Source organism: Sminthopsis crassicaudata, chromosome 2, assembly GCF_048593235.1.
Source record: "Sminthopsis crassicaudata isolate SCR6 chromosome 2, ASM4859323v1, whole genome shotgun sequence".
NCBI lineage: Eukaryota > Metazoa > Chordata > Mammalia > Dasyuromorphia > Dasyuridae > Sminthopsis > Sminthopsis crassicaudata.
In genome coordinates, this window is record NC_133618.1 from 634,874,529 (window position 1) to 634,884,528 (window position 10,000).

General features: G+C 49.9%; 1 protein-coding gene across 1 annotated transcript in view; it reads right to left on the minus strand.

The window, feature by feature from the left end:
• The window catches only part of LOC141558809 (hexokinase HKDC1), a 34,725-nt gene that overhangs the window by 23,991 nt on the left and 734 nt on the right, over positions 1-10,000 (minus strand). The window contains exons 2-7 of the mRNA XM_074296557.1: positions 6,203-6,365; positions 2,939-3,087; positions 2,737-2,856; positions 2,135-2,230; positions 1,558-1,657; positions 220-403 (exon numbers count right to left, since the gene is read on the minus strand). Coding sequence (XP_074152658.1) covers positions 220-403; positions 1,558-1,657; positions 2,135-2,230; positions 2,737-2,856; positions 2,939-3,087; positions 6,203-6,365 — 812 coding nt within the window. The remainder of the gene's footprint in view (positions 1-219; positions 404-1,557; positions 1,658-2,134; positions 2,231-2,736; positions 2,857-2,938; positions 3,088-6,202; positions 6,366-10,000) is intronic.

A 10,000-nucleotide genomic window follows, 5' to 3' on the forward strand; every position in this document is an offset into this window, starting at 1 on the left:
AGCAATGGAGAAAGAGAGAGGGGAGACAGATAAGATCCGGCAAGACTGGGATCACCACTGGGCCAGACACAGCGATGCCCTGAAGGAGACATGGTACAAGGCTTTCAAATCTGAATTTATCACCTAACCACCAGCGGCCCCTGAAAAGCCCTGCAGACCTAATGCACAGAGGCTCAACATCCAGCCTCCATCCCAAGGGAGAAACAGAAAATCACTTACAGCTGTTTCCCTGGATTGATGGAGCCCAAGTCTATCTCCCTGTCAAACTCTGTCCGGATGTCTTCCAAGGAGCCGTCTTCCCCAAAGGCGCCCCACTCCGTATTGATGCACATCCTACCCTCGTCCCCTTCCACCAGATCGATGTTGCTCATGTCCTCCATGTAACAGGCGTTGGTGCCAGTACCTAAGGGAGAAGATAGAAAACCCTGTCATCACACACAAAAGATGAAAGCAGGGGAAGACCCCCGACCCTCAGGACGCCTCTCAATATTCTCTGTAGACTCTGGGATGTGCTTCCAACTAGCTACTCTTCTGGGTGGCTCTTTTTTGTTGCTCCTTCAGGTTGTGTTGGAATAAAGTCACACAATACCCCAAAATTATTTTGTAGAGCAAGAAAAAATAATAAAATTCATCTGGAAGAACAAAAGGTCAAGAATATCAAGTGAATCTAGGGGGAAAAGTAAAGAAAGGTGGCCTATCTGTACAAGATCGCAAACTGATTTACAGAGCAGTAATCTCTGGTACTAAGAAATGGATGGGTGGATCGGTGGAATAGATTAATTTACATGTCGTAAATGATCTTAGTAATCTAGTGGACTCACAGGTCCAACTTTGACAGGACAAGAAATCACTATTTGACAAAAATTGGGGCAGCTAGGTGGCTCAGTGGAGAGAGCACCAGCTCTGAAGTCAAGAAGACCGGAGTTCCAATCCGTTCTCAGACACTTAACACTTCCTAGCTGTGTGACCCTGGGCAAGTCACTTAACCTCAACTGCCTCAGCAAAAAAAAAAAAAAAAAAAAAAAAAAAAAAAAAGATAGATAAATAAAAATTAATAAAATTTAAAAAAAATTTTAATTGACAAAAATTGCTGGGAAAATTGGAACCAGTCCAAATGAGCACATGCATTAGAAATAAGAAGTGGTGTTATGAGCAAATTAGGGGAGCTTGGAAAAGCTTGCTTGTCAGAACTATGGATAAAGGAAGTTGATGACCAAAGGAGAAATAGAGAACATTATCTTTTTTCATCACTCTGTTCCTAGCTGCTATCATGGCATCACACATAATAGGTGCTTAATCAACATTTGCATTGAGTTCTGTGGTCCTCAGGCAACATCTGACCTTGATTCTCTCTCTCAGAAATATCTTCTCCCCCTCCCCATTATTCCAGTTGTCCATGCTGACATGTCTCCATGTTCGCTTCCTTCTTATTTTGGTCCATGATGCTCCCCTCCCCTCCCTTGGGCACTCAGGTTTTCCACAACTGAATGATCCCAGTCCACTATGTTGTCTACTTGCTGCTCATTCTGATCCTGAACAAATTCCAAGAGAAATTACCAATAATGACTCCAACTTCACAGTATGGGTCATCATAGGCGCAGGTCATCATGGTCGCCACCGTGTCATTGACCAAGGCCAGGACGTCCACATCGATGTCCTAAAGGGGCAGACGGATATTCCCTGTCAGTCAGAGAGACGACGGCCTATTTTTAACTACACACTTTCTTTCCTCCATGGGTGAGGGAAAGTTAAATAAGAGCAAAGCAAGTAAAGGAGCAGAATTAAAGTAGAAGAGTTAGCAGGATGCGCGCGCGGCAGCCATTGGAAGTGGACAAGGAAGGGACCGTCTCACATTCTGCCATGATTTATCACAAACTCAGTTGTGACCACACTGAATCTGTTGTCCCAGTGGGTCACATCTTTGTCATCAGCGGTGGAGCTGGGTGCTTGTGGAGACCTCGCCGTGGGCAGAGTGAATGCCAGCTCACGTGTACACGCACACAATACATGCACAAACTCCCACACACATGCATTTCACACACTTGTGTGCATACAAGCGCCCAAGCCACACACAAATGGACTTGCATGCACGTGTACTGCACACACACACATCTACAGCACAGTAGAGTCTCACCTTGTGTCTCTTGAGAGATTTGCTCAGGCTGCTCACCACATTTGTGTCCTGAGAGCCCCGAACCTTAAATTTCTTGGTCCAGGAGAGCAGGATTCCCTGTGGGGGGGGGGGGTTCAGAGCCTTCATAATGATTTCACAACTGGCAAAAACTTGACCTTCTCTTCCTCAGCCCAATGCTCCTCTGTCCTTGGCCCTCCCTCCAGACGTCTTTTTTCATTCTTTAGGCCACGGGCGATTAGGACGAATAGAGCTGGGACTACAGAGACCCCCGCCCCCGGCCTAGCTCCTTCACTCCCCAGCCATGGGCAGCCATGTGCCTCCCTGGACAGAGCTGGTCTTTAAGTCAGAGACAATGGCCCGTAATGGCTGAATGACCTTGTCATTAACGTATCTCTGACCTTTTGACGTCTCAGACAAATCCCTGAGAGTTTCAGAGGAGCTGGTGAGCTGGATCATTTTCCCATGAAATTGCGGCTCTGCTCCCCGAGCCCCAATATTGCCTTCCCTGACAGCCTCAGACATCCCACAGACTCCCTGGCCCTCCCTTCCCGTGTTCTGCTCTGGGCCTCAGAGACAAAAACCCAGAAGGGAGACCCCCGCACCTCTTCCAGCTTGGTCTGATGGCAGGGGAAGGAGAAGGTCAGGCCCAGGGGCAGCTTTTTGTGTGTCATGTTGCGCGTTTTCATGAAATCCGCCACACAGTCCGCCACGTAGTCGAAGAGCTGGGGGAGAGGCAGGCAGGCGTGAGGGCCGAGCAGTGGAGGTGGCCCGAGCCCCCACACTGCCCTCCTCCGGCCCACCTACCTCAGGGCTGCTGCCCTGGATGATCTCCTTGGGGGTCGGGTAGAACTGGCTCTCCATGTGAACATTCCGTTTGCCCTCTTCAGACACCTGGACCTTCAGGACACGGAACTTGGAGCCACCAAGGTCCAAGGCAAGGAACTCTCCCTTCTCTGCAAAAAGAACAAGCCTCCTTGGATCCTGGGGCTCACCGAAACAGCGGGATGACTAGGGAGGGGAGCAGAGAAAGGCTGGACTAGGCAAGGCTTGTTCCTAATTACCCCCGAAAGCAGCATCTCATCTCACGCCTTCCTGTCTCCAGAGCTACCGCACCTGGCTGCTAGTCTGAGCCTCGCTTTTCCTATCTATACAATGGGGCTGGAATAATCAGTAGCACCTCACGGGGGTTGTTCTGAAGTTTATATGAGCATGTAGTGATGTGCAAACCTGAAAATGATGCATAAATATTAGTCGTTAGGATCTAGTGGAAAGAACACTGGGCTAAGAGAGCCCTCATGTCCCTTCTTCAGGCCCCTGATTTCTTGTTCTGTAAAAGGAACGGGGTTTGCAAGATGGTCTCTAATGTCCCTTTGAGCTTCTCTGACAAAGAAAAAGAACTCAGAGATTTCCTGCCTTAACTGTCAACAAGACAGGCGTCCCATAGACCAGGGACCGGAGGATCCCCCTCGGAGATCCCTTCACAGATCCCTTCACAGATCCCTTCACAGATCAGGAACTAAGGGAAGCCACTTCCTCACGGTCACAGTCCTAAGAGGCAGAGCTCGGATATGGACTCAGGCCTTTGGTTTCTGTTTCTTATCTTACTACCGACTGCCACCCCGGCTCAGGGAGGTCCAAGGGGCAGAAGAAAACAAGCCACGGAGAGATCCCCAGGGCTGAGCACCTGGGATGGGCAGGAGGGGAAAGATTGTTGCTTCCGGGTATAATTACTGCTTTTATCACATTTCAAACATCCAGGGAGGCAGTCAGTGACTCACCCCACATTTCCCAGAAACCTCAGGCTGGGATCATGCAGCTAGAGGGGACCCTGGGGAAAAAGGCGGGTTGACCTTCTGGCTCCGTACTCAGGCCGGAGCAGCAGCTGCCCAAAGAACCCTTCCAAGGGCTGATTGGAGGCAGCCAGTACTGCAGAAAGAGCATCAGCCCGGGTGGGCTGGAGACCGGGTTTGAGTCCTGCTCTGATGTTGCCTAGCTGTGTGACCTTAAACAAGTCACTTCTCCAGGACTGCTTCCTCATCCTTAGGGTCATTCCAGCCCGGGGCAGACCCTACTCATCGCCCTTCCTCACATGGCCTTTCCCAGGTTCTCTCTCCCTTTGAATCTTGGCTCATGAAGTTTCACTGGCCAAGGGAACTCCCTCCACCAGGGCCCCTTGCTCTGCAACTTCATCATGGGACACGGAGCCATTAAGGGACCTGTCCAGGAAGGGCAGCTGGAAGGTGCAGGCCTTAGAGCAGCGACCCCAGAATCAGGACCTGAGTTTAAATGCGGCCTCAGACACTTAATACTTTCTAATTGTGTGACCCTGGGCAAGTCACTTAGCCCCAATGGCCTCAGAGGGAAAAAAAGTCCAGATCTCATGACAGGATATGTCCAGTGGAACTTGAAATAGGTCTTCTATAATCTGAGGTCAGCCAGGCCAAGCTACTGCTTGTGTTCTTGCACAGGGAAGGTAGGGAGAGAAGGAAAGAGGGAGGAAAGAAGGAAGGAAAGAAGGAAGGAAGGAAGAAGGGAGGGAGGGAGGGAGGGAGGGAAGGAAGGAAGGAAGGAAGGAAGGAAGGAAGGAAGGAAGGAAGGAAGGAAGGAAGGAAGGAAGGAAGGAAGGAAGGAAGGAGAGAGGGAGGGAAGGAGAGAGGGAGGGAGGGAGGGAGGGAGGAAGGAAGGAAGAAGGGAGGGAGGGAGGGAGGGAGGGAAGGAAGGAAGGAAGGAAGGAAGGAAGGAAGGAATTGCTAAGGCCCCATGTAGCTCTTCCCGGGTCTCTTGTTGCTCTTCCACTCTAAGTCCCAGGGAGTCCCAGCTCTGAGCCTTCTGTGGGTTCAGATTAGCCCATGCACTGCATGGCTTCAGACTGGAGAAGGCTGACTTTAGGGCCAGAGTTCTGGCCTAATATCCCCAGAACTAGGGTTTACTCCCCATTTATTTCCATAGGAAGGAGAAGGGAAGTCCAAGTCCCGCAGAGAAGCAGAAATTCCAGACTCTGAGTGAGGTTGTCGTTTGCCCTTCATTCTGGAAGAGAGCCTGACATCAGGGAGGGGATGCTCCGACACTTGAGTGGATTGGATGGAAGTGAGGGAGGGCTGGGCAAGGCCACTGGCCTCTTTCCCCTCCAGAGCCATCTGGGGCCAGTGACCAGTTCTACATGGCTGAAATGGCTGAAATACAAACTCTTGTCTTTTCAGGCTGATTAACGATGATAACTAGCAATTAGAGGTTTTTTGGTATTTGAAAAGCACTTCACATGGTCTCATTTGATCCTGAACACAAGGGAGAGATGGGCGCCACGATGATTTGTCTTTTACAGATGGGGGCACAGGCCAGGACCACTCGGTCCCCAGTCAGTGGCTGAGCCCGGCAGGTTCTGAAGCCTTGGGGACCACTGCCAGCCTGGTGGCATGGAAGGGACTCTGGGGGACACTTGAGAGCGGAGCCACAGCCTACAGTTTCCAGGACATGCTGGGTCCTGCCCACAGAGCCTCCCTCCCCTTTGTTCCCCAAACCCACTATGGGCCGACCCACGGGGCAGGGGAGGGGCGGCCGTGGCAGCAGCACCCAAAATCTGAAGACACAGTCCTGGCTCAGGGTGACTCAGGGATCAGAGTTCAAGCTGGCATGGGGCGGGGATACCGAGAGACTCCGATGGTTCACTCACATCCTCTGGGTCTCCTCGGTGACCGGGCCATGTCACTACTCTCAAAGGATCATGGGATTTAAAGCTGAAAGGGACGTTGGCACAGATGACTCATTTTACACATGGGGAAACTGAGGGACAGGAGACTTCCCAAGGTCACAAGCTAGTAAATAGAGCAAAAAACAGACCCAAGACCTGACTCCCAGTGTCTGTCCTGGACCTTCTCTCTTCTCCTTTCCCTCATTCACTTCTTTATGCCTCAGTTTCCCCACCTGTGAAAATGGGGGTAAGAACAGGCTTGCTGCGAAAAGATGTACATCTGCCATTCTCCAGCCTGGCAGCCCAGAGTGAAGCCTCAGGCCCGGGTCAGGGGAGTTCTTCTGAGCAGACTTGCCTAGAGACTCTTGGGACCCGCTCACCTGAGCCGTCGGGGATGGTCCTGACAAAAGTGGGCAGCATTTTCACACAGGCGGTGGGGTGGGTGTCTCTCCCCAGGCCCTTCTCCATCTCTCCTCGGAAGCGGGTCATGAGGTCCAACAGGGTGTCGTCCGAGAGCCGCATGTGATACAGAAACCTGTCCACCTGAAACAGACACCAAGGAGATTGGTGAGCTTCAGAGCCAGGAAGACTCAAATTCAAATCTTGCCTCTGACTTTTCCAAACTACGTAATCTTTTTCCCTTTTGGTCTCAGTTTCCTCACCTGAAAAATGGGATCTTAATAACATTTATCTCTCAAAACTGATGTGGAACCTTAATGAGAGAATGAATGCCCTCCTGCGCTGTGAAGTTTGCCAACTGCTAAATACGAGTCACTTATGAGCAAATGTGGAGCAACTAGATGCCCTCATCAATAGACCCCTGGGCCTGTTCAGAAGGAACCGATTTCAAATCCAGCCCCCGACACTTATTGGCCAGTCACTTAACTAATCCCGTTTGCCTCAGTTTCCTCATATAAAATGAAATGGAGAAAGGAAATGACAAATCACTCTAGTATCTCAGCCAAGAAAATCCAAACAGGGTCACGCAGAGTCAAACTCGATTAATTGACTAAAGAACAATAATTAAATCTAAAGGAAAGCTGGGGTTTGCGCTTCAAACACAACCAGGCAAGGCAGCCATTTAGTGAATGGACAAGTGAAAAAGGCATTTAATTAGATGTTTACTGAGTGCCGTGCTAAACCATGTATTACGTCGGGGCAGGGCCAGTAGTCAGAAAATGATGGCATTGTCCCTGAGAATGCCGGGCCCGCTTCTGCCATGACTCATGAAACACGAGGCGGAAGAAGAAAGCCCCAGTGAGACGCAGATTGGCGAGACTCACAGTGAGCCTGGGATCGGCGCTGCCGGGTGCCCGGAGTTCAGAGTCCGGCCAGCCCACCCTGTGGGGCCGGGAAAGCGGCCAGAGATTGTGGACCCTCGTCCCCGCCCCTCGAGGGACAAGAGAGGGCTTTTGTGACTTTTTAAAGGGAAGTGGAGCCATGTGATGAGGGCACTGGGGGGGAGGGGAAGGAAGCTGTGGATGCTTCCAGATTTATGGAGGCCAAAGAAACAGACCCAGGAATGATGTGTGACTTTCACTGGGGGCAGAGGACACGGGTTCGGTGGGTGGCCGGCCCCGGAAGTGCCACTGGGGAGCAGGCTGTCCCTGGGCTATCTCCCCTCCCCTCATGTCTCTCATGAAGAAGAAAATCAAAGAGACTGGAAAGTTGGGGCAGAGTTAGGGAGAGCTTGGACAGCTGACCTGTGTTTGAATTCCCAGGGGGGAGACATCAAAGCTCTGAGGGTCGCTCCTGGCCCAAGCAGGCCTTTTTCAGCTTCTGGTGCTGGGGACAGCTCCAGCTGTCCAGAGAAGTCTATGGACCCCCTTTTAGTTATGCTGCTTTTAAATAATTGAAGATTATTTTTAAATAAATGAAGAAAATTTAAACATTCAATTAGAGGTTAAAGAAAATAGATATAGGGGGTTTTTAATGTCTTTTTTACATTTTGACCTTCCCCAATCTGCCCGTGCTCTCTAGTTTAAGACTCTGAAGTCCACGAAATGTTCTCTTAATTGTTCATTGTGGAGCATCTAATTGCTGCCCATTTGATCATAAGTGACTTGTACTTGGCAGTTGGCAAACTGTACAGCATATTAGCACATTTATTCTCTCATTTAGGCTCCACAGCAGTTTTGAAAAATAGGTGGTTATTAAGATCTCAGTTTTCAGGTGAGGAAACTGAGAGAGGAAAAGGTCTGGGGAAAGCCAAGCAAAACTTCCTGGCTCTGAAGCTGGTTAGAATCACAAAACTTCAAAGGAGGAAGAAGCCTTTAAAGGTTATTTTATCTTCCTTGCTCCCATCTCACAGATGAAATTACACTGGGGCTTCTAGAGATCTCAAGTCACTCAAGTATGAAACAGCAGAAGTGGGGTAGGAACTCCACACACAACATGTATACCCCTCACTGTATCATGAAGCAGGATTTGGACCTGGGTCTTCTTATCTCCAAAGTTAGCATTTTCTCATGAGCCTTGGTTTTCTTATCTGTAAAATGGGAATCTTAGCTGTAATTCCCCCACCCCTGCCTTGGGAGGCCCAGAGAAAGTGAGTGTTCACCTTTTTTTGCCTCACAACCCTAGTATGGCTGATTCCAGGTCTGATGTTTTATCCCTCATAGCCCAGGACCTTTGCCCTTCATTGTAATGTTCCTGGGCAGAGGACACACACAAGGGATCGGTGGAGACAGATAAATTGGGCCATCCAACCTACGGAGTTCTATCACCAAAATGGGATTGAAAGGGTGTCTCTAGCAAATGGGATGGGCCAAAAGCCCCAGTGAGGCCTCCTGATAAAACCCAGCTCCAGGGCCCGAGGGACCCTCAGAAGCCTTTGAGCCCCGACCTCTCACTCTGCAGAGAATGGCCCCGAGAAGTGACCCCGTCCAAGATCACACACATTCTATGAGTCAGAATTCAAAACCAAGGCCTGCATTCTAAATCCAGTAACCTTCCTACTGGATCCCAATGCTAGGAAGAATCAGCCCAAGTTACAAAGGCTTACTTACTACCATGGAGCTAATGAATAGTAGGACATCTAAGTGGAAGGGAGTGGAAAATTCATCCTTATCAATGTTCTACCTAATCAATAGCCAGCAGAGGCCCCGGAAAACTAACAAATATAAGCAAATAAAACCTGATGTTTGGATAAATATATAAGTATTTAGATAAGCACTTATATTTCTATAAAACGGCTCAGATTTGATGTTTGCTTTTGCTGTTGGTCAGATTTTTTTTTTTTAATTCCATAGCCCGTCTGTCTTCATTGGATCCACTCGTCTTTGCCCCAAACATCTTTTATCTTTGGATAGTAACTACTTCGAGACCTCTCCGTTTTCTAAGTCAGGTTCCCTTGCACGGTATCGGTCATTGATAAATAAGGTCCCTGGGGGTTTTGGGGCTTTTACGTGGACATAGATTCCGAGCCGGCAGGGCCGTGGCACCCACCCAGCCCACCTCCATGGCTCCGTGTCCAGTCACGACAGCGGGAAGCACCGGGCAGGAAGGAGAGAATCTCCACAGCCCCAGCCAGTACTCAGCCATGGAGCGTGATCTTCTCTCCTAAACACTTGGATGGGGAGACTCAACCCAGCCCCTCCCAACGGTCCAGCTTGACCTGGATTTAGTAGATCAGGTGTCTGAGAAACAGACATTTAAAGGTGATTTTAGTGAGCCTTCATTGCACCCATTTTATAGATCAGGAAACTGAGTCTGGGCAAGATGAAGTGACTTGGCCAGGCACACAGTTAATTAGAATCTGAGTTGAGATTTGAAGGAAGGTCTTCCTGATTTAAAGGCACCTGGCTTCCTTACAGCTGGAATAGACCTTTGACATCTTCAGCAGAATCCCTGATGACTTTCAAGGCTCAGCTCGGGTCATCCCCTCCCAGGCCGCTCCTTCCCTGTTCCTGATGCCCTCTCTCCCAGAAATTTCTTTGTTCTTAACTATGTTTCTTCCCCCAATAAAACATAAGCTGCTTGAAGGCTCTGTTTGCTTTTGCATAGCTGGCTTCTGACACACTTCCTAACCCCAGGCTCCCGGATCTCAGGATGGGAAGGGATTTCAGGAGCCACCGGAGGGAACGGAGGCCCAAAGAGGCTCGCTACTCATCCAGGCAGAGATCGCTACTGGAGGGGGCTCGCTACTCATCCAGGCAGAGATCGCTACTGGAGGGGGC